The 25,960-nt window shown below is 39.5% G+C and overlaps 1 protein-coding gene across 2 annotated transcripts in view; it reads left to right on the top strand.

Annotated features, from left to right (window-relative positions):
- Positions 1–22,987, top strand: part of SYTL4 (synaptotagmin like 4) — a 32,693-nt gene extending 9,706 nt beyond the window's left edge. The window contains exons 9-16 of one of the 2 annotated variants that reach the window (XM_029929951.1): positions 19–111; positions 1,411–1,589; positions 1,885–1,987; positions 2,509–2,670; positions 15,669–15,777; positions 17,741–17,840; positions 18,729–18,937; positions 21,315–22,987. In XM_029929951.1, coding sequence (XP_029785811.1) covers positions 19–111; positions 1,411–1,589; positions 1,885–1,987; positions 2,509–2,670; positions 15,669–15,777; positions 17,741–17,840; positions 18,729–18,937; positions 21,315–21,463 — 1,104 coding nt within the window. In that variant the 3' untranslated portion in view covers positions 21,464–22,987. The remainder of the gene's footprint in view (positions 1–18; positions 112–1,410; positions 1,590–1,884; positions 1,988–2,508; positions 2,671–15,668; positions 15,778–17,740; positions 17,841–18,728; positions 18,938–21,314) is intronic. The other variant, XM_029929952.1, reaches the window with a different exon arrangement.
- The last annotated feature ends 2,973 nt before the right edge of the window (positions 22,988–25,960 follow it).

Here is a 25,960-nt window from a genome sequence, read left to right as displayed (position 1 = left end):
CTATGTTTTTTGCTCTAGGAAGAAGAAGAGGAAGAAGAAGACATTGACCATCTAGTGAAGCTGCATCGCCAGAAGCTAGCCAGAAGCAGCATGCGAAGTGGTTCGTCCATGGTAAGTTCTATTGGTTCTGTGGCTATAGACATCTTTGGGGACCAGGAATGAAGGAAGTATTTCTCTAAATCGTAGTCAGGACCAGGGAAAATCATCCTAGTTGCTCTTTCCAGGTAAGTGAGGTGTGTTTGTTTATTCATATCCGCAGTTTCAATAATAGTTGCTTAGTGCACACACAGCTAGGTGATTTCCCTCAGCCTCTGCCCTGGAAGTAGTTAGATAATTTGGTAATTAGGCCTAGAGACATTCTTTATCACAGCTTTGTGAACAGTAAACCATAACTTCTCCTCTAGAAACATGACAGGCCATGAAGTGAGCAAGATAATATTTCTTTAGAGTTCAGTCCAAATCTCACATTCAAAAGCATTGTCAGAGCATCTGAGTGGCTCAGTCAGTTAAGCATCTGACTCTTGATTTTGGGTCAGGTCACAATCTCATGCTTTGTGAGAGTGAGCCCTGTGTTGGCCTCTGTGCTGACAACTTGGAGCCTGCTTGGGATTCTCTCTCTTCCTCTCTCTCTCTCAAATAACTAAATCAACATTCAAAAGAAAAAGAACATTGTCATGAGGGAGGCCCTGGTAAGATTAATTGGCATCAGAGTATGATTAAGGAACAGTAATACCAATCAGAATCATGAAATTAAAGGGATAGTTAAGAATTAGGGCCTAGTTTTGTCAGAAGTATGAAGATTGGTGTTTAGGGGATACAGAGTCAGGAACCAGAATGATTAGGCTGTTTGTACTCACACACAGGAATAGAATGGCAGGCTTACAAAGCCAACTGCTACCTGAGAAGACGAGATCTTTTCGCCTCTGGTGGGATTCACCCCCCACCCCACTTCTTACAGAATCACTTTTTCTATAGGTCTCGGTAGAGATACGGTGGATAAAAGAAACCCAAAGATAATTTGAGGTACCTTGTTTTAATGAGCAACTGATGCCTTTTAGCCAACATTTTAGCATATATAACATATATCACAACCATAGATTCATCCTATCTGTACTCCTTTTGTACCTTCTGGGGCAGGTAAAAACAAATAAAATTTGTAAAAAGAAGGGGAAAAGAGAAACTAAGAAGATAGGTGAGCCATGAACTAATTATTAACCTCAACAACTGTGAGTATGCTAGTAGGCTCTCTCATGCTGTGAGTGCAAGACTGTTGGCAGTACTGGCTTATAGCAGGGGCTTCTGAAGGTTTTATTTTGTTCCATAACTTTGACTTTATTTTGAAGGAAGATGTGAGCAATGTGGGAGGGGGAGTATGCCTTTACCAGATGTTTGTGGGTGCTTTACCTTCAGAGTACAATTGGCAGCATGATGAGCATCTATAGTGAAGCTGGTGATTTTGGAAACATCTTTGTGACTGGCAAGATCACCTTTTCCTTGAAGTATGAGCAGCAAACACAGACTCTGGTCATCCACGTGAAGGAGTGCCACCAGCTGGCCTATGCTGATGAAGCCAAGAAGCGCTCTAACCCGTGAGTGCTTCTGGAACCTGACTGATGCTCTGAGATGAAAGCTCGGACCCTGGCATCTATGTGGGCATTCTTGAACTGAGGTTATCACTTTCTGGGCAGACAGGGAGGTGTGACTGAGAGTGCTTAGGAGAGATATGGGAGATGGACCAGAATTAGGAAATACACAAATGACATGTCTAAAGAGTTTGGTGTGGCATTTTCATTTCATCATGGCATATGTACATGGAAAGCAGAGAAATGAAGAATGGGCTTGAGAAAAGGCAACAAATGAGTCAGTTCTCTTCTCGGTCTCTAGATATGTAAAGACTTATCTTCTGCCCGACAAGTCCCGCCAGGGAAAAAGAAAAACCAGCATCAAGCGGGACACCATCAATCCGCTATATGATGAGACCCTCAGAGTAAGTATCTATACTGTGAGAGTAGAACTTGTCCTGTCTTGTGCAGTAAGCTATAGCAATTCCTCTGTTACATGGCTTGTTGACATGGCTTTCCGTGGCCATATCTGTTTCTAAAGATGCACCATGGGCATCTGTTCACATACTAACTTTCCAGAGAATAGAAGAAAGATGAACTGGCTTTCTTGGATGGTTGTGAAATTGGAGATTCATGTGACCACAAATATTATTTTAAAAAGCAATTTGGGATCAGGAGTTTCTGTGGAAATCATTTTTGAATGTTCCATTGTTCTTTCACGAGTCAAGGAAAAATTAATTTTCCAGGTCCTTCCATGGAATAGGGTAGATTTTTGTGAAATGGGGTAAGTGGAGGGTTTGATGAAAGAAACTCAAAGTTCTTAGGGACTAAAGTAATTTGGTATCGAGAATTATGGACTTTGGGCGTAGTTGCTCAGATTTTGGAATAATCTTTTCTGAGGAATTACCGCCAACTAATCATCCTGGGCTTCTCCCTTTTTTCACAGTATGAGATCCCAGAATCTCTCTTGGCCCAGAGAACTTTGCAATTCTCAGTTTGGCATCACGGTCGTTTTGGCAGAAACACTTTCCTTGGAGAGGCAGAGGTCCAGATGGATTCCTGGAAAGTTGATAAGAAACTGGATCATTGCCTGACTTTACACGGGAAGGTAGTCTGCTATAACAAGTTACACAGTTTGGATCTGAGGTAGCATTGTATGCAGTGACTTCTGCTGGTACTTATTGGTCGCGTCCTTGAATGTAATCTCTAGAATTCTAGCGCACCTGCTGGGGCTTCTGAGTTGGACAGTAATTTCAGATGCACTTGCGTGCTAAGCATGTCATCTCTTCTTTGCAGGCCAGGCAAAGGACAAAGCCATGGTTTTCCTTTGAAAAGTCTTTCTTGTGTGTTAAGCTTTCCCTCATAACGTTCCAGAGTTTGGGCATATCCTAACATCCTAACTTGCATCTCTTTTCCAAGCTAGTCTTTTGGGTATATCCTAATCTATACTTTTCCAAGCTAATCTTTTCACTAAAGCAGTGGGAAGTACAGCAATTTATGGAGATCTAATTATTGTGCTCTTTGCCACACAAGCCAGGGACAATTTTACTTTGGAGATGGCATCTCAGGTGAGAATGTAGCAGTATGCATTGTAGTGCCTGGGATCTGAGTGCAGACCTGGATTTGAATCCTGGTTCAGTTATTTGCCAGCTGGGTAAGTTACCTCTCTTACAAAATAACTTAGGTAAATCATTTAACTTCTGTAAGTCTTACTTTACTCATCTACAAAATTGAGATAACAATAATATTCACTTTTCACAGGATTGTATGCCAAGTACCAAACAGTGCCTGGCATGTAATGGACATTCAGTAGGTTATTGTCATTGTGGTTAAGATAAAATATCGAAAACAGAGTTAGGATTTCTTGATGATATGAACTGTTCAATGGCAAGGTTCCTTGGTAACATTTTTTTTACACCAGCATTTTAAATGTTAAAAGTAGTAGGCGGTACAGAGATTATCTTTGTAAAGACAGGCAAGAAACTAGAAGTAGTGGCTGCCTCTGGGAAGAGAGACTAAGGTGAGAGAGCAGTTTAGTTTCCTCTGTATGCCTTTCCACAATGTTTGAGCTTTTTTTTTTTTACCATGTCTGCCTATGTTGGTTATTAATAAAATTCAGAATAAAAGGATTTTTGTGCACATGGTTAAAAATTAAAACAACATAGAAGTGTATAAAAAGAAAAGTACATTTCATTCCCTAGAAACAACCACTGTTATCAACCACTTGGATATCTTCATAGAGATTTTGGATTAGGGAGCACAGATATACAAGTAGGGATTTATATTTCTTCCTTTTTAAACAAATGGGATTATATGAACCTCATTGTGTACATGTGTTTTGAGTGTTTTGTTTAACAATTTACTATTTATCATGGGCCTCTTTCTATACCATCGCTTACATATCTATCTCATTTTCATTGCTGTATAGTATTCTTTCATGTACCTGTATTATACATTACTTGCTTTCTTTGCTGTTAAAACTATACTGTAATATATCTTGGCCATCTTATGTGAATCTAACTATAGAAGAAATTAATGATGGTGGAATTGCTGGGTCAAAGGAAACATACATGCAATATTTCGACAGCTCCTGCCCTCCATAGAAAATACTAACAACATTAAATCTGCGCCTTAATTAATAAAAACAGGAAAGCCATGATCACCAAACTATTTAGAATTTCTTAAGCATTTGGCACACAAATCATTCTCTCAGAGGCCTACAGTTGATAATAATTATATTGGAAATGCCACTATAAACCATTATGAACCACTGCCAATAAAAATGCCATACATCAAAAGAAAAAATGCATTAAAATGGAGGCATTCGATATTGATGGAAATATGACACTGAAAAAATACACCAATTGTAGCTAAGGCTAAACTCCAGTTTTTAAGAGTCTACTGAAGTTCACAATATAGGAATTACTAAATTATGTAGACATTTTTAAAATACTTTATTGTCTAATTGGTTTCCATATAACACCCAGTTCTCTTCTCCACAAGTGCCCTCCTCCGTTACCACCACCTCTTTTTTCCCCCACCTTCCCCCTTCACCCCTCCGTTCGTTTTCAGTATTTAATACTCTCTCAGGTTTTCCATCCCTCTCTCTTCCCAACTCTCTTTCCCCCTTCCACTCCCCATTAGGTTTCTCATGTTCTACTGTTAGGCTTATGAGTGCAAACACATGGTATCTGTCCTTCTTTGCCTGACTTATTTCGCTTAACATGACACCCTCAAGGTCCATCCACTTTGCTACAAATGGCCATATTTCATTCTTTCTCATTGCCATGTAGTATTCCATTGTATATATATACCACATCTTCTTGATCCATTCATCAGATGATGGACATTTAGGCTCATTACATGACTTGGCTATTGTTGACAGTGCTGCTATGAACATTGGGGTACATGTGCCCCTATGCATCAGCACATCTGTATCCCTTTTGTAAATCCCTAGCAATGCTATTGCTGGGTCATAGGGGAGTTCTATGGATAGTTTTTGAGGAGCCTCCACACTGTTTTCAAGAGTAACTACGCCAGGTTACATTCCCACCAACAGTGTAGGAGGGTGCCCATCTCTCCACACCCTCACTAGCATCTATAGTTTCTTGATTTGTTCATTTTAGCCACTTTGACTGGCATGAGGTGGTATCTCAGTGTGGTTTTGATTTGTGTTTCCCTGATGATGAGTGATGTTGAGCATCATTTCATGTGCCTGTAGGCCATCTGGATGTCCTCTTTGGAGAAGGATCTGTTTATGTCTTCTGCCCATTTCTAATCACTGGGTTATTTGTTTTTAGGGTGTGGAGTTTGGTGAGTTCCTTGTAGATTTTGGATACTATTCCTTTATCTGATATGTCATTTGCCAATATCTTTTCCCATTCCATCAGTTGCCTATTAGTTTTGTTGATTTTTTTCTTTGCAGTGCAGAGGTTTTTATCTTGATGAGGTCCCAATAGTTCATTTTTGCTTTCATTTCTCTTGGCTTTGGGGATGTGTCGAGTAGGAAATTGCTGGGGCTGAGGTCAAGGAGGTTGTTTCCTACTTTCTCCTCGAGGGTTTTGATGGTTTCCTGTCTCACATTCAGGTCCTTCAGCCATTTTGAGTTTATTTTTGTGTATGGTGTAAGAAAGTGGTCTAGTTTCATTCTTCTGCATGTTGCTGTCCAGTTCCCCAGTACCACCTCCTAAAGAGGCTGTCCTTTTTCGATCAGATACTCTTTCCTGTTTTTTCAAAAATTAATTGGCTGTCCATTTGTGGGCCCAGTTCTGCGTTCTCTATTCTATTCCATTGGTCTATGTGTCTGTTTTTGTGCCACTACCATACTGTCTTGATGATGACAGCTTTGTATTAGAGGCTAAAGTCTGGGGTTGTGATGCCTCCCGTTTTGGTTTTCTTCCTCAATATTACTTTGGCTAATCGGGGTCTTTGGTGATTCCATATAAATTTGAGGATAGCTTGTTCTAGCTTTGAGAAGAATGCTGGTACAATTTTGATGGGGATTGCATTGAATTTGTAGATTGCTTTGGGTAGTAATGACATTTTCACAATGTTTATTCTTCCATCCATGAGCATGGAATGTTTTTCCATTTCTTGGTGTCTTCTTCAATCTCTTTCATAAGTTTTCAATAATTTTCATCATATAGGTCTTTTATATCCTTGGTTAGGTTTACTCCTAGGTATTTTATGGTTTTTCATTCAATTGTGAACGGGATCAGTTTCTTGATTTCTCTTTCTGCTGCTTCTTTATTGGTGTATAGGAATGCAACCAATTTCTGTACATTGATTTTGTACCCTGCAACTTTACTGAATTCATTGATCAGTTCTAGAAGGCTTCTGGTGGAGTCAGCCAGATTTTCCATGTAGAGTGTTATGTCATCTGCGAAATGTGAAAGTTTGACTTCTTCTTTGCAAATTCTGATGCCTTTTATTTCCTTTTGTTGTCTGATTGCTGATGCTAGGACTTCCAGCACTATGTTAAACAGCAGTGGTGAGAGTGGACACTCCTGTCGTGTTTCTGATCTCAGGGGAAAGCTCTCAGTTTTTCCCCATTGAGGATGATATTCGCTGTGGGATTTTCATAAATGGCTTTTATAATGTTTAAGTAAGATCTTTCTATTCCAACTTCCTCAAGATTTTTCATTATGAAAGGGTGCTGTATTTTGTCAAATTCTTTTTCTGCATCTATCAACAGGATCGTATGGTTTTTATCTTTTCTTTTGTTCATGTTATGTATCATAATGTGGGATTTGTGAATATTGAATCAGCCCTGTAACCCAGGAATGAATCCTACTTGATCATGATGGAGAATTCTTTTATATGCTGTTAAATTCGATTTGCCATTATCATGTTGAGTATTTTTGCATATGTATTCGTTATGGATATCGGTCTGTAGTTCTCTTTTTTTTTTTTTTTTTCGCTGGGTCTCTGGTTTGGGTATCAAGGTGATGCTGGCCTCATAGAATGAGTTTGGAAGTTTTCCTTCTATTTCTATTTTTTGGAATAGTTTGAGAAGAATGGGTATTAGATATGCTTTAAAATGTCTGGTAGAATTCCCCTGGGAAGCCATCTGGCTCTGGGCTCTTATTCATTGGGAGATATTTTGTAATGGATTCAATTTCTTCAGTGGTTATTGGTCTATTCATGCTTTCTATCACTTCTCTTTTGAATTTTGGTAGTGCATGTGCATTTTGGAATTTGTCCATTTCTTATAGGTTGTCCAGTTTGTTGGCACATAATTTTTTTATAGTAGTCTCTAATGATTGCTTGTATTTCTAAGGGATTGGTGGTAATAGATCCACTTTCATTCATGAATTTGTCTATCTGGATGCTCTCTCTTTTCTTTCTAAGGAGCCTGGCTAGAGGTTTATCAATTTTGTTTATTTTTTCAAAAAACCAACTCTTGGTTTCATTTATTTGCTCAACTGTTTTTTTGGATTCTATATTGTTTATTTCTGCCCTGATCTTTATTATTTCTTTTCTTCTGCTGGGTTTGAGGTACTCTTGCTGCTTCCCTTCTAGTTCCATTAGGTGCTCTGTTAGATTTTGAATTTGTGCTTTTTGTAGTTTGTTGAAATAGGCCTGGATTGCAATATACTTTCCTCTTAGGACTGCCTTTGCTGTGTCCCAGAGATTTTAGATTGTTGTATTTTCATTTTTATTTGTTTCCATATATTTTTAATTTCTTCTCTAATTGCCTCATGACCCGAATCATTCTTTAGTAGGGTGGTTTTTAACCTCCACATTTTTGGAGGTTTTGCAGACTTTTTCCTGTGGTTAATTTCAAGTTTCATAGCATTGTGATCTGAAAGTGTGCATATGATTGCCCTTATATTTATGGAGGCTGCTTTATTCCCCAGTATGTGATCAGTCTTGGAGAATGTGTCATGTGCTCTCGAAAAAAAGGTGAATTTCCTAACATCAGGATGCAGAGTTCTAAATGTATCTATCAATTCCTTCTGTTCCAACGTGTTGTTCAGGTCCATTGTTTCTATAGTGATTTTCTGTCTGGTTGATCTGTCTATTGCTGTTAGTGGAGTATTAAAGTCCCCTGCAATTAGCACATTCTTATAAATAAGATTGTTTCTTTCTGTGATTAATTGTTTTATGTATTTGGATGCTTCCAAATTTGGTGCATAGACGTTTATAATTGTTACCTCTTCCTGATGGAGGGACCCTGTAATTATTATATAATGTCCTTCTTTATCTTTTGTTACTGCCTTTACTTCCAAGTCCAGTTTGTCTGATTTAAGTATTGCTACTCTGGCTTTCTTTTGGCCTCTAGTTGCATAATGGGTATTTCTCCATCCCTTTACTTTCAACCTGAAGGTATCTTCAGTCTAAAATGAGTCTCTTGTAGACAGCAAATAGATGGATTTTTTTTTTTTATCCATTCTGCTACCCTGTGTTGTTTGGTTGGAGCATTCAGTCCATTTATATTCAGTGCTATTATTGGAAAATGTGGGTTTAGATTCATTGTATTCTCCATAGATTTCATGTTTATAGTAGTGTCTCTGGCACCATGGTTTTTTGCAACATTTCCCTCATAGAGTCCCTCTTAGGATTTCTTGAATCGCTGGTTTGGTGGTCATGAATTCTCTCCATTTTTGTTTATTTGGGAACACCTTTATCTCTCCTATTTTGAATGACAGGCTCACTGGATAAAGCATTCTTGGCTGCATGTTTTTTCTGTTCGTCAAATTGAATGTTTCCTGCATTGCTTACTGGTGTGCCAAGTTTCAGTAGATAGGTCTGTAACCACTCTGATAGGTTTCCCTTTGTATGTGAGGGCTCTTTTCTCCCTAGCTGCTTTCAGAATTCTCTCTTTATCTTTATATTTTGCCAGTTTCACTATGATATGTTGTTCTGAATGTCGATTCAAATTACGTCTTAAGAGGGTTCTTTGTGCCTCTTGAATTTGAATGTCTATTTCTTTCCCCATATTTGGGAAATTCTCAGTTATAATTTGGTCTAGTATCCCTAAGGACCTTTCTCTCCTTCTCTTCAGGAATTCGTATTGTTAAGAGGTTGTTCCCTTTGATTGTATCACTCAAGAGTCGAATTCCCCTTTCCTTCTCCTGGATTGATCTCTCTCTCTCTCTCTCTCTCCCTCCCTCCCCCTCTCTCTCTCTCTCTCTCTCTCTCTCTCTCTCTCTCTCTTTGTGGCTTCCTCTTTTGCTATAGCTGTGTCTTCTAATTCACCTATTCTTCTCTCTGCCTCATCAATCTGTGAGGTGGCCACCTCCATTTTATTATTCACCTCATTTATAGCCTTTTTTAACTTGTCACACCTATTTTCAAAGTCCCTAATCATTGTATCAGTAGCTTCTCTGATGCTTTTTTCAAGCCCAGCCATTAATTTTATGACAGTTGTTTTAAATTCTGTTATGTTGTTTAGATCTGTTTTGAGCATTTCTGTGGCTGTGATTTCTTCCTGGAGTTTCTTCAGGGGAGAGTTATTTCATTTTGTAATTTTGGCTAGTTTTCTGTCTTTTGTCATTTAAAAAAACCTCATTGTGCACTGTGCACCTGTTAGTATTGCTCTCTTAAAGAGGCTTATTGACTATCCCGAGCCTCTCTTTTCAGCAAATGTTTTTTTAATGGTGTCTCTCAGTATCTCTTATTGTGCCTTTGATTATTTTATTTCCCTGCTCATTGATATATGAGACTCTCTGTCATGTGTAGTTTGGCTTCTTTCTTGGGGTATCCCTCAAAAGGAACACAGACAGACAGCCACACAGGGAACAGAAGCATGCAAACGCACAGACAAATCAAACAAACAAACAAACAAACAAATTAAAAGGGGGAAAGGAGGAATAGAAAAGAAAGGGAGACGAAAGAGAAGAAGAGAAGAAAAAAAATAAAGGGGGGCAGAGACAACAAAGGACAATGGACAGTCTAAAAGTGTATATCCAGTCGAGGGAGAGATAAGGATGAGATAAGGGAGAATATATTCAGGCAATTTTGAGGTTGTCTTCTTTCTGTAGTCTGTATTTTCTCCTTCCCCTCTTGCAGATGAGATTAATGTCCTTCTCAGTTCAATAGATGAGGTGGACGAAGTTTACAGAGCTCCCTTCCTCTCCGCCATCATGACTCCTCCCTACCACATCTTCTTGATCCGTTCATCAGGTGATGGACATTTAGGCTCTTTCCATGATTTGGCTTTTGTAGAAAGCGCCCCTATGAACATTGGGGGTACATGTGCTCCTATGCATCAGCACTTCTGTTTCCCTTGGGTAAATCCCTCATAGTGCTATTTATGGGTCATTTGGGAGTTCTATTGATAGTTTTTTTTATAGTAGTTTATTGTCAAATTGTTTTCCATATAACACCCAGTGCTTCTCCCCATAAGTGCCCCCCCTCCATGACCATCACCCACTTCCCCTCTCTCCCTCCCCTTCAGCCCTCAGTTGTTTTTCAGTTTTCCATAGTCTCTCATGATTTGTGTCCCTCTCTCTCCCCAACTTTCTTTCCCCCTTCCCCTCCCTATGGTCCTCTGTTAAGTTTCTCCTCTTAGACCTATGAGTGCAAACAACATATGGTATCTGTCCTTCTCCACCTGACTTTTTTCGCTTAGCATGACACCCTTGAGGTCCATCCACTTTGCTACAAATGGCTATATTTCATTCCTTCTCATTGCCATGTAGTACTCCATTGTGTGTGTGTATATATATATATACATATATATATATATATATATATATATAATGTGGTATATATATATATTTTCTTGATCCATTCATCATGTGATGGACATGTAGGCTTTTTCCATGATTTGGCTATTGTAGAAAGTGCCGCTATGAACATTTGGTTACATGTGCTCCAATATATCAGCACTTCTGTATCCATTTGGTAAATCCCTAACAGTGCTATTGCTGGGTCATAGGGGAATTCTATTGATAGTTTTTTGAGGGACCTCCATAATGTTTTCCAGAGAGGCTGCACCAGTTTACATTCCCATCAACAGTGTAGGGGGATGCCTGTTTCTCCACACCCTCGCCAGCATCCATGGTCTCTTGATTTGTTCATTTTAGCCACTCTTACTGGCATGAGGTGGTTTCTCAGTGTGGTTTTGAATTGTATTTCCCTGATGATGAGTGATGCTGAGCGTCATTTCATATGCGTGTTGACCATCTGGATGTCCTCTTTGGAGAAGTGTCTGTTCAGGTCATCTGCCCATTTCTTCACAGTATTATTCATTTTTTGGGTATGGAATTAATGAATTTCTTGTATATTTTGGATACTAGCCCTTTATCTGATATGCCATATGAGACTATCTTTTCCCATTCCATTGGTTGCCTATCAGTTTTTTTTTATTATTTCCTTTGCAGTGCAGAAGCTTTTTATCTTGATGAGGTCCCAATAGTTCATTTTTGCTCTTCATTCCCTTGCCTTTGGGGATGCGCCGAGTAGGAAATTGCTGCAGTTGGGGTCAAGGAGGCTGTTGGTCTCTCCACTAGGGTTTTGGTGGTTTCCTGTCTCACATTCAGGTCCTTTTTCCATATGGAGTTTATTTTTGTGTATGGTGTAAGAGCATGGTCTAATTTCATTCTTCTACATGTTGCTGTCCAGCTCTACCAACACCACCTGTTGAAGAGCTGTCTTTTTTCCATTGGATACTCTTTCCTTTTTTGTCAAAGTTTAGTTGGCCATACACTTGTGGGTCCAGTTCTGCGTTCTCTTTTCTATTCCTTTGGTCTATGTGTCTGTTTTTGTGCCAATACCATACTGTCTTGATGATGACAGCTTTGTAGTAGAGGCTAAAGTCTGGGATTGTGAAGCCTCCTGTTTTGGTTTTCTTCTTCAATATCACATTGGCTATTTGGGGTTTTTTGTGGTTCCATGAGATTTTTACGATAGTTTGTTCTAGCTTTGGGAAGAATGCGGGTGCAACTTTGATGGGGATTGCATTGAATATGTAAATTGCTTTGAGTAATAATGACATTTTCACAATGTTTATTCTTCTGATCCATGAGCCTGCTATGTTTTTCAATTTTTTTGTGTCTTCTTCAATTTTCTTCATAATTCTTCTATAGTTTTCAGCATACAGGTCTTTTACATCCTTGGTTAGTTTTATTCCTATGTATTTTATGTTTTTTTTTGCATAATTGTGAATGGGATCTTTTTTTAAATTTCTCTATCTGTTGCTTCATTTTTGCTGTATAAGGATGCAAGCAACTTCCATACATGATTTTGTAGCCTGCGACATTTCTCAATTCATTAATCAGTTATAGATGGGTTCTGGTGGAGTGTGCTGGGTTTTCCATGTAGAGTATCATGTCTTCTGTGAAAAGTGAAACTTTGACTTCTTTATTGCCGATTCTGATGCCTTTTATTTCCTTTTGTTGTCTGATTGCTGATGCTAGATCTTCCAACACTATCTTTAACAACAGTGGTGAGAGTGGTCATCCCTGTCATGTCCCTGTATTCAGGGGGAAAGCTCTCAATTTTTCCCCATTGAGGATAACATTAGCTATGGGCTTTTCATAAATGACTTTTATAATGTTTAAATAAGTTCCTTTTATCCCGACTTTCTCAAGGGTTTTTATTAAGAAGGGAATTTGTATTGTGTCAAATGCTTTTTCTGCATCTATTGACAGGATCATATGAGTTTTTTTCTTTTCTTTTGTTAATGTGATGTATCACATTGATGGATTTGTGAATATTGAACCAGCCTTGCAACCCAGGAATGAATCCCACTTGATCATAATGGATAATTCTTTTTATATGATGTTGAATTCAGTTTGTTAGTATCTTGTTGAGTATTTTTGCATCAGTATTCATTTAGGATATTGGCCTGTAGTTCTCTTTTTTTGTTGGGTCTCTGCCTGGCTTAGGAATCAAAGTGATATGTATTTTGTAGAATGAGTCAGAAGTCTTCCTTCCATTTCTATTTTTTCAAATAACTTGAGAATGATCGGTGTTAACTCTGCTTTAAATGTCTGGTACAATTCCCCTGGGGATTCATCTAGCCCTGTGCTTTTATTCGTTGGGAGATTTTTGATAACTGATTCAGTTTCTTCACTGGTTACTGTTCTGTTCAGATTTTCTATCTCTTCCCGTTTGAATTTTGGTATTGCATGTGAATTTAGGAATTTGTCCATTTTTTCTAGATTGTCAGTTTATTGATATATAAGTTTTCATAGTAATCTCTGATGATTTCTTGTATTTCTGAGGGATCTGTTGTAATAGATCCATTTTCCTTCATGATTTTGTCTATTTGAGTGTTCTCTCTTTTCCTTCTGAGGAGCCTAGCTAGAGGTTTATTAGTTTTGTTCATTTTTCCAAAAAACCAACTCTTTGTTTCATTGATCTGTTCATTTGTTTTTGTGGATTCCATCTTGTTTAATTCTGCCCTGATCCTTATTATTTCTTTTCTTTTGCTGGATTTGGGGTTCTCTTGCTGCTCCCTTTCTAGTTTCCTTAGGTGTTCTGTTAGGTTTTGAGTTCATGGTTTTTCTCATTTGTTGAAGTAGGCCTGGATTGAAATGAACTTTCCTCTTAGGACTGCCTTTACTGCATCCCAGAGAGTGTGGATTGTTATATTTTCATTTTTATTTGTTTCCATATTTTTAAAAATTTCCATAAATACAAAAGAATTGAGATCATACCATGCACACTTTCAGAACACAATGCTATGAAACTTGAAACCAACCCTAGGAAGACGTCTGGAAAACCTCCAAAAATGTGGAGGTTAAAAACTACCCTACTGAAAATCGATTGGGCGAACCAGGCAATTAGAGAGGAAATTAAATGTTTGTAGACAAAAATAAATAAATAAATAAATAAATAAATAAATAAATAAATAAATAAATAAATAAATAAAAGTGTGTAGACATTTTTAAACAACAAAAAGACCACTCCAGTATTACCTATTTTAACTTAAAACATTTTATATTTATTGTCTCTGATCTATCTTTGCATATGTGTGTGTGCGTGTGCATGCGTGTGTGTGTGTGTGTGTGTGTGTGTGTGTGTGTGTGTGTGTGTGTCTACTAGCAATCCATTTGCTCCTATTCAGTTTTCTCTTCCTGGCATCCACCTCCCTATTCTTTTGTATCTCTCCCATACACTAAACTGTGCATTCTGGGTATGGGTAATTTTTCTAAACCAGTGGGGATTTTGCCTTCCTGGCATTGGTATACTCCATGCTGAGGACCTAGGTTAGTGGAGCACTAGTGAATACAGTCAGGTGACAGGGTATGTCTAGTCTACACCAACTCACATTCTGAATACCAAAGCATAGAGAACAGAACCATGCCAAGAGAGCCAATATAGGGAAGCAATTCTGCTACCAACAGCCAAAGATAATAGGCCACTTGCTGTTCATTCATTCATTCACTCACTCTTATATTCATTCAGTAAATATTTCTGGAGCATCTACTGTGTGCCAAGTACTTTACTAAGTGTCAGGCATACTAGGCTGAGCAAAAAGAGAGTGATTCCTGTCCTCCTGGCATTTAGGTTCTAGTGGTAAGAGACAGGCATCAATCAAAAGTAACATAAATAAATATAAAATTATAAATTGTGGCATATTCAAATTCTTGCAACAGAGCTCCCTCCACCTAGTCCTCAAATCTTTGCAAGCTCTCTTTAGGAAAAAAAACATGCTTTATCTTTAAGAATCATACGAGTGATACATACCTTTCTCTTTTAAGATACTGTAGATATATACACAGTAAAACATGAAAGCCCTCTTTCCTTTCCCCAATTCACTCCTCTCTGTAGAATAAACAAGTTTTAAGTTTGTATGTATCCTTCTGGGTTTTTCTATGCAGTGTAGTATAGTGGTTAAAAGCATGGACTCTGGAGCCAATATGTCTGAATTTGAATTCTGCCTCTTCCAGTTGCTAACTGTGTGACCTTGGGCAAGTTACTTAACCTCTCTGTTTCACAATTTGTAAAATGGGGATAATAGTACCTATCTCATAGGTACTATCTTGAGGATTATGCAAAATGATATACTTAAAGTACATATAACAGTGCCTGGCACATAGTAACTACTATATAAGTGATAATAATCATTATTTATATACATACATATTCACATGTACAAGTACGAATGTATTTAAATAAAAGTGGGATAGTTTTTATGCATTTGCTTTTCTTGGCTATCTTTCTGAGTCAGCATATATGGATTCCCTGCATTCTTTTTGATGATTGCATGCCATAATTCATATGCCATATGTGGCATTAAAATCACTCATTTAACTTTTCCTATGTTGATCACCATTTTAGTTGTTCCCACTTTTTGGCTCTTACAATGTTGATAGCAAGACTCTTCATCATGGTGTCAGTCCCTGTGAGTTTGTGTGGCAACTTTGCTGGAAGACCTTTGAGGGTATTTGGAATCTTGTAACCGTATCCCCAAAGTAGCAAAACAGTGGGAATTGCAGAAGACTGTTGGTTCTTCTGCAGCTCCTTCTGAAGGAACTGCCTTGGAAACCTGTGGCCACCATGGCCTTAGGACCCTTGATTGTATTCACAAGGTGAATTCTCTTACATCATGAATCCGTCCTTGGGATTAATTTTAGAATCTCCTCAGCGAGAGGTCCCAACAACTCCTGAGAAACCCAGCTTGACCTGTCGGGTTTCCCTGTGTTTCAGATCGGTGCTGAGTCCCCGACTGGCTTGCCATCACACAAAGGCGAGTTGGTGGTTTCATTGAAATACATCCCAGCCTCCAAACCCCCTGTTGGAGGTGACTGGAGAAAGAGTGAGTTTGGGGGGTGGGGGTGCTGGATTTAGCCCTTGGTGTTCTGTACAGGGTGTCTGAGATAGTGTAGCTTGTGGCTAGCACTGCTGGAGAGACCAGATTGAAAGGCTCCCTGGATCATCTTCTAGGGAAGATTTCTTTACAAGTAAGCCTTTTCTGCATTGTTTTCAGCCATCAGGGAATATCTTAGGCTTGACATTCATTTTTTGAGCCATTATACTGACTTGAACTTGGTCCAGCTGTGGCAAGCTATTAAGAGGGCAGAATAGAACAGAAACTTTGGGGGTGAGAAAGGTTGGTTTCAAGGGATAGTGAAGTATGAGGGACAGGAAGGTCAATGTTGAGGAAGAGTGAATCAACACACCAGGAACCGTGTTAGTGACTGTGGATATATAGATGAATAAGGCATATTTGCCCTCTTGAAGAGCTTAGTTTAGCAAGAAAGACAATCAGATGCTAAAAGACCACAGATAACAGGAGTGCCAAATTCTCTCTGGTTACATGTGGGAGAGCTTCAATAAGGAATTTATGATGAAACTGGACTTAAGATCTTACCAGGAAGAAAAGGAAGAGGATGAGGTGAGAAGAGCAGTTCCAGAAAAGATAGCCTGAGCAAAGGTTATAAAAAGGCATGGTAAATGTGGGCCTGTGTGTAAGTGGTGACATAGTGAACTCCTTATTTCAGTGGCACCAGACTTACGGTTTGTATATGTGGGAGTGGGGCTGGAATTGTTGATGAGGCTGGTGCCTGACTAAAAACGGCTTTAACATAATGTTAAAGAGTTGAATTCAATCCATTGGTGCAATGGGAAGCCAAAGTTCTTAGAAAGATACCTGTAGCAAGGTCTAATTTATAGAATTTGGGGAATCAATGAGACCCTCAAGAAGGGCATGCAGAAACTAGAGAAGAGAAGCAAGGACAACATTTTAAAGATGAAGAAAGGGGGAAAAAAATCCAGTGAAGTAGAAGGTTATTAAGGAAAGATCTTGAAGAAGAAAAGAGTGGAGGTCGTCATAGTATTGAAATTCTACTGGGATATTAGGCCGATAAGGATTGAGAAGACATGGCACATTGGCATTAGGTTGTGTTTTCAGTGGATAAGTGGAAGCAGAAGCCAGATTTCACCAGAAATTAGCCAGAGAGAATGAAGCAAATAAGAAGTATTGAACATGGACTCTTTCGTTCAGAATTCTTGATGGTGAAAGAAAGGAGAGACATGGAGGATAGTTTGAGAAGGTGATAAGGGTAAAGGGAGATTTTCTTTTAAAGGAATTTTTAAAAGAAGAAGAAGAAGAGTGTGATTAGCATATATTTATACTGAGGGGATAGGACTGGTAGAAAAAGATATTAAAAATGGGAAGTGGGGGTTGAAATTCATGATGCCTGTTGAGTCCTGTGAAGTGGCCATGGGATCAAGAACACAGATAGATGCTGAGAGACTATTGAATACTGAAAACGAACTGAGGGTTGAAAGGGGGAGGGGGTAGGGGAAGAGAGGTAGTGTAATGGAGGAGCGCACTTGTGGGGAAGAGCACTGGGTGTTATATGGGAACCAATTTGACAATAAACTATTAAAAGAAAAAACACAGGTAGAAGAGTTCCCTTTTTAAAAATCACTCAACAAATGTAAGGCAACTTTATTTCTCTAAGCCCCCATTTTCTCATCTATAAAATAGGAATAATAGTACATATCTTACACGGTTGCTTTGAGAATTAAATGCTTAATGTAGGATCTGACACATAGCCAGTTTTCTAAAAGCATTTGTCGCTAATGTCCTTATTAATTGAGCACCTGTTGCTTACTGTCAGGCACTATGTTCGGTCCTGAGACTACAAAAATTGGTTTGGTCCAATTTTCATGAAGCTTGCTGCCTTCAGGGGCAAGGGATGGAAGGTGCTATGTAGATAAAGACAAATCTGAAGGTGTAGGGACTCACTTGCTATCTCTGACATCCCTTACAGGTAAAGGTGGGGAAGGGGGAGAACTCCAGGTGTGGATCAAAGAAGCTAAGAACCTGATGGCTGCCAAATCAGGAGGGACTTCAGACAGCTTTGTCAAGGGGTGAGTCCCTGGACCAGAACGAAACTAACCAGTTCCAGGACATGAGAGCTAAGAGAGGAACCCAATTTAACCTTTCTCTGTGGATATTATCCTTGTATATCCTATCACCTCCAGCAACCACCTTTGCTCCTGAAAATAGGTAATAGCAAAGCCTCCACAACCACCTTTGTACTGCTCTGAGCTCAGTTTGGACTGTTACTTAGAGTGGATTTCCAAAGAGGAGTGTGGTAAACAAATAGGCTTGAATTTCCTTCTGTTATACATTTATGCTTTTAATTAATCCTGAATAAAAATCTTTGTCACCTGACTGTTAAGATTTAGGCACTCAGGACTTTGTTCACCACAATATTTAAACAGTGTCAGTTTTCCCAAATTATAGATCATCCCACTGACTTTTAAGGTCTTTGGCAAATCATGTTTGGCTAAGCCTATGGTTATTACTATTGGTTTTATTTAAAGAGCACCTTGTCCAATAGAAATGGAATCATTAGCACTAGGTGTTATATGTAGGTGATGAATCACTGGGTTCTACTCCTGAAGCCAATACTACACTGTATGTTAACTAACTTGAATGTAAATTAAAAAATTAAATAAATAAATAAATAAAGAAATGGGATCCAATATTTAATACCCATGTCTGGTAGAGTGTAGATAACAGTTTACTAATAACATTATATTAATTTTCTCTCCAGGTTAAAGGAATTGAATCAGGTGAATGGTCTAGTGGAAGCAGTGGGAACTCTGCTTCAGCATATTCAAAGGAGGGACTGTGTGTACTCAGATCTGAATGTTGAGTTAACTTCCTGGGCTAGCTAGGGAAAGGGGATTTAGATAGATAGATGCTTGCCAGCTTTGAGTAGTTGTTGATTGCTCCCCACCTTCTGCCAGATACCTCCTTCCCATGAGGAACAAGGCCAGTAAGCGTAAAACTCCTGTGATGAAGAAGACCCTGAATCCTCACTACAACCATACATTTGTCTACAATGGTGTGAGACTGGAAGATCTACAACACATGTGCCTGGAACTGACTGTGTGGGACCGGGAGCCGCTGGCCAGCAATGACTTCCTGGGAGGGGTCAGGCTGGGTATTGGCACTGGTGAGAGCCTCTCCCCCATCCTGACTATTTTAAAGGCTTCTTGTATATTTCACTCCTACTATACCCAACCCCTTTTCTTAAAACCTCCTCTATAACAAGAGTTATCTTCGTTCCTTTCAGTTAACATTTGGCCAGTATTTACTGAGTGCCTACTATGTGAAGACCTAGGGGAAAGCTGAGCTCATGCACTGAGTGTACAGATAAATGTGACCCTGATTACCAAGAATGCCATCATCTTTCCACCCAAAAAATCTAAAAATCTACCTGTATCTGTACCTATAATTTTCATCTTCCATCCTGTTATAATGAAAGAAGGGTCCTTTCTAGTCAAGGACAAGCTCTTTCCAAGTGTTTCAGATCACACCCTTACCTTCCTAACCTCACTTCTGGAATCTCTTCTTTCTCCTGTCTGATCACTTTCATTCTTTCTGCCTCCCTCCTGGAGGTGAAAACAAATAATCTCTGGTATTTCCAATATTAAGAAACAGAAATTAACCTTTTCTTGACCCCACATTCCCCTTCTAATTTCTTAAATTATCTCTACTTTCTCACATCTCTTTTAGTCCTCAATCCACTGTGATCTGGCTTGTCTTACCACTTACTGAGCAATTGCTCATGATAAAATTTTGTTTTCATCTTACTAGAATTTTTGTGCTATTTAGCATAGCTGATCGCTCCCCCTTTTAAAAAATTTTTTGTGATGTTTATTTTTAAATGAGAGAGAGACAGAGTGTGAGCAGGGGAGGGGCAGAAGAGAGGGAGATACAGAATCAGGTTCCAGGCTCTGAGCTGTCAGCACAGAGCCTGACACGGGGCTCAAACCCATGATCTGTGAGATCATGACCTGAGCTGAAGTCAGATGCTTAACTGACTAAGCCACCCAGGCACCTTGATCATTCCCCCTTGCTTTTTTTTGAACTACTTAGCTTCTACTGATACTACACTTTTCTTTGTGGGTTTCCCATTCTCCACCAACTCTAAATATTGGTGTTTTTCAAGGTTTAGTCTTGAATCCCCTTTTTACTTTCTACAGTCTCTACATGCCTGCAGCCTTTAATAGTACTTGTATATTAATAAGTCATACAAAACATTTAACACAAAGTATCTAGAATGATGTTTTTACAAATATAAACCAGGTCATATCAGTCCCCTGCTTAAAACTCTTCAGTGGTTTACTACTGTACTTTAGAAGACAGTCCAAAGCTCTCGCCATTCTGATGGGCCTCTATAGATTCTGGACCCTTTGTTCATTTATGTCTTATCCTATATCACTCTCTTGTTTGTTCAGCTATGTTCCAAGCACAATGATTCTTTCCTCTCTCCAAATATACCAAGCTTATTCCAACTTCATAACCTTTGCAATTATAGTTAACTTCTATAGGGAGCCTCTATAGGAAGGCTCCTTCCCATCTTTCAGAGCTTAACCCAAATGCCTCCTTGGACAGGTCCTCAGACCACTCCATCTAAATGAGGCCCTGGTCTAGGCACTACAGATCACCATGTTCATTTACTTCACAACACATATCTTACTATCTGAAGTACTTTTGACTTACTTGTATATTTCCTGCTAACCTTGTCCAAATGTAAGCTGCCTGCAAGAAAGAACTTTTTTGTTCACCACTGTATCTCCAGAGCCCAGAAGAGTGCCTGGTACATAGTAGGCATTCAGTAAATGTTTGTTGAAAGAATGAATATACAAGAGATTAGGACATACAATCTGAAATCCAGGCCTGGACTCTACAGCTAGAGAAAAAGATGTTCAGATGTTGCTGCTGCTTCCTTTTCTTTCTTTCCTTTCTTTCTTTTCTTTTCTTTTCTTTTCTTTTCTTTTCTTTTCTTTTCTTTTCTTTTCTTTTCTTTTCTTTTCTTTTCTTTTCTTTTCTTTCTTCCTTCCTTCCTTCCTTCCTTCCTTCCTTTCTTCTTCTTCTTCTTCTTCTTCTTCTTCTCCTTCTCCTTCTCCTTCTCCTTCTCCTTCTCCTTCTCCTTCTCCTTCTCCTTCTCCTTCTCCTTCTCCTTCTCCTTCTCCTTCTCTTCTTCTTTTAATTTTCAGTTAAGTTGGCAATAACAGAAGGGCAGTAGTTCTGGGATGAGGTGTCAGACATGAGAGCTCTGTAATGGCCCCAGAATAAGAGGTCTGAGGCTATCATGTGCTGTTTGGAGTCACATTTCATCAACCTGAAGTCTCTGATAGAGTCTCAGAAGCACAGAAATAGTTTTGCAGGGTAAACAGGGAGTGGTTTGCAGACTGTCGTCCCATCAGCCCATCTTCATAGCACACTGTCTTTTATGGAATGGCTACCCTTGCTGTATAACCCATCTTTTCCGGGGGGCTGTGGAGTGGGTTCCCTGTTCATCTTCCTCTGGTGTTTCTCCTCAGGGATCAGTAATGGGGAAGTGGTGGACTGGATGGACTCTACCGGGGAAGAAGTGAGCCTGTGGCAGAAGATGCGACAGTACCCAGGGTCTTGGGCAGAAGGGACTCTGCAGCTTCGTTCCTCAATGGCCAAGCAGAAGCCAGGCTTATGAGTCCCTGTCCTTCTTTGCAGGTCCTGCCCTGTCCAGGGCAAGTCAGAGGAAGTGAAGAAACCAACAGCAAAGATTTATATTTAGTGTGTGTATGTGTATGTGTGTCTGTGTGTGTGTGTGTGTGTGTGATGTATGTGTGTGTGTGTGTGTAAACATGTATTTCTACAAATCTCATTATGTTAGAGTGATGAAAATTTGTTCCTCTTTTTAAAGCATGCTCACGAATATGGGTCTGTTGGAAATGTTTTTATTTGTTCATAATCTAGTATATTTCCAGAATCTATTCTTTTATCTTTATGATGTCCACTTAACTTAAAAATCTTTTAAAACAAGTTTTTATCTCCTGTCTTGCAATTCTTTTCCTACTTCTCCAGGAAGCCCTGGCTACTTTTGGCATTTGTATAGGTTCAAGGCCAATGCTCTGAGAAGCAGGGTTGGGTTAATAAGGACAGGAGAAGATGGGAGAGAAGTGAATAGGTTTGCCCTTTCCTTTCCAGTTTATGTTTTGAACTCTATTTTTACCTTGATAAGTTTCTAGAATTGGATTTTAACTCTTCTTGTGTTTAAGCAATTTCCATATAGCTTTGGTCTAATGGTTTTCTTTGAAAGGCTAAGAAAATTCCTAAGTTCCTCGGCACTCCATACACCTTCCCTAGACCTTTAGGAGACCCTTATAATGGAACTACTTCAGAAAAACACTTTAATTAGATAGTGGCCTTTTGACTGAGTCATGGACATGACTGCAATGGCTTTTCAGTGGTCTCATAGGACCAGAGTGACTGAGAGTGAAATGTCTCCCAGCCCATGCTAGATCCTTACATTTTATACAGATAAGGCTGTTGTCTGAGAGCTCCTCATTTCTCTAATAAAAGACAAGATATGATCACTCTCATATACCACATCTTTCTTAGCATTTGTGTCTGTGATGTGGTACCACACAGAATATGGTCGACATTCTATTACACCAGCCAGAATAGCCATGTACTGTCTGAACTGGCCCAGTGTTTCTTCAGACTGAGCACTGTTAGGGCTCCAAGAGAATGTGTTCAGAGAATCGCCCAGTTATTCTGACTTCCTTCTTGAAGTGGTTTCACTTTATATTTTTCCTATTGTGTACTATACTTGACCTAGATGTAACATGGGTGTGGTGTCCTGAGACCTTTCTAAGAAGGGTCTGGTGATCTAAGGTTCATTTTCTGAAACTCTCTGTACCAAACTGACCTTGTTATTCTTGCAACACTATCTACATCGAGTTGTTTGTGAAAGGAGTCTATACCGGAGAAAAAATCCCTTTTGGTAGAGTCTTCTAGTTGACTCTCCTATAAGGCCACTGGACTGGGGGCAGCTGCAGTGGTTTCTGTTGTACATGTGAACTGAATGGAGGAGTGTTTTTAAAAGGTTTATTTGGTATGGATTAATATTGTAACGGAAACCATCATTGGGGATCCTGGGCTGTAACTTGCTCCTTTGTTCTCTATCCCCTGAAATGTATGTGTGCTTCAATAAAGCTTTTTCACCTGTTAAGTGTTTGCATTTGTTAGTTCTAAATGAGCTTTTCTCTCTGATGTCCTCACTTACTGTGGTTGCTGCTCAGTGGCTTGAAGGAGAAGAACCAAAGTGACAAATGCCCTTCCCTAATCATTTTGTGTGGATTCAAAGATAGTTTCCTGTTCCGTACATTGCTGCCTAATACCTCTGCCAAGCTCTGATCCATTGACTTCTGTGTTTGGTATCTATGGAGAGAACTGAAAATCCATTTTAAAAGTCATACCACTTTTTTTTCTATCTCAATTGCCAAGAGAACTCCTCCTTTAGCTCTGTAGTCCCCTACCACAAGGAAGGAGAGACATGTGCACAGGGAAAGGAAGATGTTCTCTGCCGGGTTTCTTTCTGGATCCTTCAATACCTCTAGGGGGTAAGGCCTTTTTCCCCCCTTTGCTCCGAGTACCATTATTTAGTCTTGAGAAATGATTAACACATATAGTAAATAAACCCATCTCAGGAACAAGGCCCTGGGTTGAGAAACCTGGGTTTCAAGGTAGAATCCAAGTGACTTGACCTCTTGTGCAAAAAGGCATTAATATATATCAAATGCCTTTTGTGTAAAAAGCTTTATGTTAGGCACATTGTATATTATTCCTTAATTTTTCCAAACACCTTAGAAGTAGGAAAATTTCCCTTTTTACAGATTAGGAAAGTCAAGCCCACTCTTATGCAATAGAGTTACAATTTGAATCAAGGTCTGACTCCACCATGCTGCTTCCTGCGAAGATGTTACATGCGTTATGGGCAAAGGCTGAGGGGAATGGATGAGTCCTTTCTTTTAAAATATCTCAGGGTGCCTGGGTGGCTCAGTTGGTTAAGCGTCCGGCTTCAGCTCAGGTCATGATCTCACAGTTTGTGGGTTTGAGCCCCACGTCGGGCTCTGTGCTGACAGCTAGCTCAGAGCCTGGAGCCTGTCTTCAGATTCTGTGTCTCCCTCTCTCTCTGACCCTCCCCTGCTCGCTGTGTCTCTCTAGAGCTGTGTCTCTCAAAACTAAATAAAAAAATATTTAAAAAACTTTAAAAAAATCTCAAAGAAATCATTTTAGTTTGGAAAGTAGGAAACCAGAATGCTTTGGATATTACCTAACCAGCTGACTCAATAGCTGTGTATGTGTGTGAGAGAGAGAGACAGAGAGAGAGAGAGAGAGAGAGAGAGAGAGGGAGGGAGAAAGAGAGAGAGATCGATCGATCTTGGGGGAGATGGAAGGAAGACAGAGGAAAACAGAAACAGATATGTATAAGGTTGGGAGTAAGGCTAGCCCCTTGTCTGTCTGTGAATCTGATTCTGCTGGTGCCTGCTTCCATTTCTTTAGCAGCTGGAATTTCTTGCATCATAATGCAAAAGAGGTTATAGTATAATTCTACCTAAAGAAAGGAAGATTGACTTACCTGACTACTCAGCAAAATTAAACAAAACAAAACCTTCTCAAATTTTTTAAACTACAGGAGCATTTCGATGGGAAAGTCAGGCCCAGGGAGAAACTTGGTTCAAGAAGCAGTGGGCCTCTTCATGTTATCATTTGGGCCTTTGCCCTGGCCTGCCACTTGAGGTGTAAGTGATAAACACAAGGAAGGGCATTTATTTTGACTAATGTGCAATCTTTGCCTTTGGAACCACAGGCCTGTCTGACCAGAGATTTCCCACACTAGTTCATTGGATTTCATCTACTGCCCCTAACTTGTCATTTGACTTTCAAGCTCTTATATTTCCTTGGTGGGAAGAGGAAGAAGGGAATTTTTTGCTCCAAGGTTTGGCCATTTACTCCATGTCCTGTTCCACTCAACTTTTTATTTTTATTTTAAAAAATGAGATTTCCACTGAGCCTGCAGTGAAAACAGGTTCTCTCTGACTCACTACTACCTCCATATGTTCTGGGTTCATGATTTATGTCCCATTCCTCTTCATTGGGTTGAAAGCCTTCCATTTCTCTTTTTCCTCTGGGGCTCATTCCCAAGTCTTGTGTCTGAGTAGGATTGTATATAGAAAGTGAAATCTTTGTCTTTGCTTGGAACAGTCACCTGTCTTTAAATGAAAAGTAGAAAAAGTAGAGGAGGTACAGCATAATATTTAAGAACAGTGACTCTGGAGCCAGATTGCTGATGTTTAAATCCCAACTCTGGCACTTACTGGCTGTCTGATATTAGGCAAGTTGCCTAAACTTTCTGTGCCTCAATTCCCTCATCTGTGAAATGAGACCTGCCTTATAAGGTTATTATCAAGATTTCAGAGTCAATTAATAGATTGTTTGGAAAGGCACCTGGCACACAGTAAGCGCTCAAGCATTAGCTCTGCCTCTCCATTCAGCCTGCTTCTCTAATTTTCCACGGGTGACCACCCTAGACAAAGCTGAAGGAGAAAGGCTGCTAAAACTTAACCATGACATCGGGTCCCATGAGTATAGAAAAGAAAGTTCTCAGCAGCATAGGAAGAACACCTTTCTTTTAAACACTGACACACCGTAGAGTGTTGCTCCATTTCACAAGGTCCCGGCCTCAAATTTACTTTCAGGTCTGGATCTTAAGGCTTGACTTTGTGCCACAGTAGCTCCCACCTGCTCTGTGCTCATCTCTCATTTTGTTAAAACTTTATTTATTTTGAGAGAGACAGAGGTTAGGGTAAGTTGGGGAGGGACAAAGAGAGAGAGGGAGAGAGAGAGAATCCTAAGCAGGCCCTGTACTGCCAGCACAGAGCCTGATGCAGGGCTCAAACCCACGAAGCCATGAGATCATGACCTGAGCCAAAATCAAGAGTCAGATGCTAAACTGACTGACCCACCCAGGCACCCGTGTACTCATCTTTTAAAAGTGATTAGCTGAGTAAGTCAATACATGTGGCTGAATCTGTCTTTTTTTTGTGCTTCAGTATTTAGTTTTACAGAGGCTTGGAGTGGTGGTTTTGAGGTTCCCTAGAACATGAGCTTGGCACTTCCCTTGAAGAAGGGAAAGCACTGG

The sequence above is a fragment of the Suricata suricatta genome, chromosome X (genome assembly GCF_006229205.1).
Source record: "Suricata suricatta isolate VVHF042 chromosome X, meerkat_22Aug2017_6uvM2_HiC, whole genome shotgun sequence".
Lineage (NCBI taxonomy): Eukaryota > Metazoa > Chordata > Mammalia > Carnivora > Herpestidae > Suricata > Suricata suricatta.
Note: the sequence above shows the minus strand (reverse complement) of the source record. Positions and strands in the feature narration are given on the sequence as shown.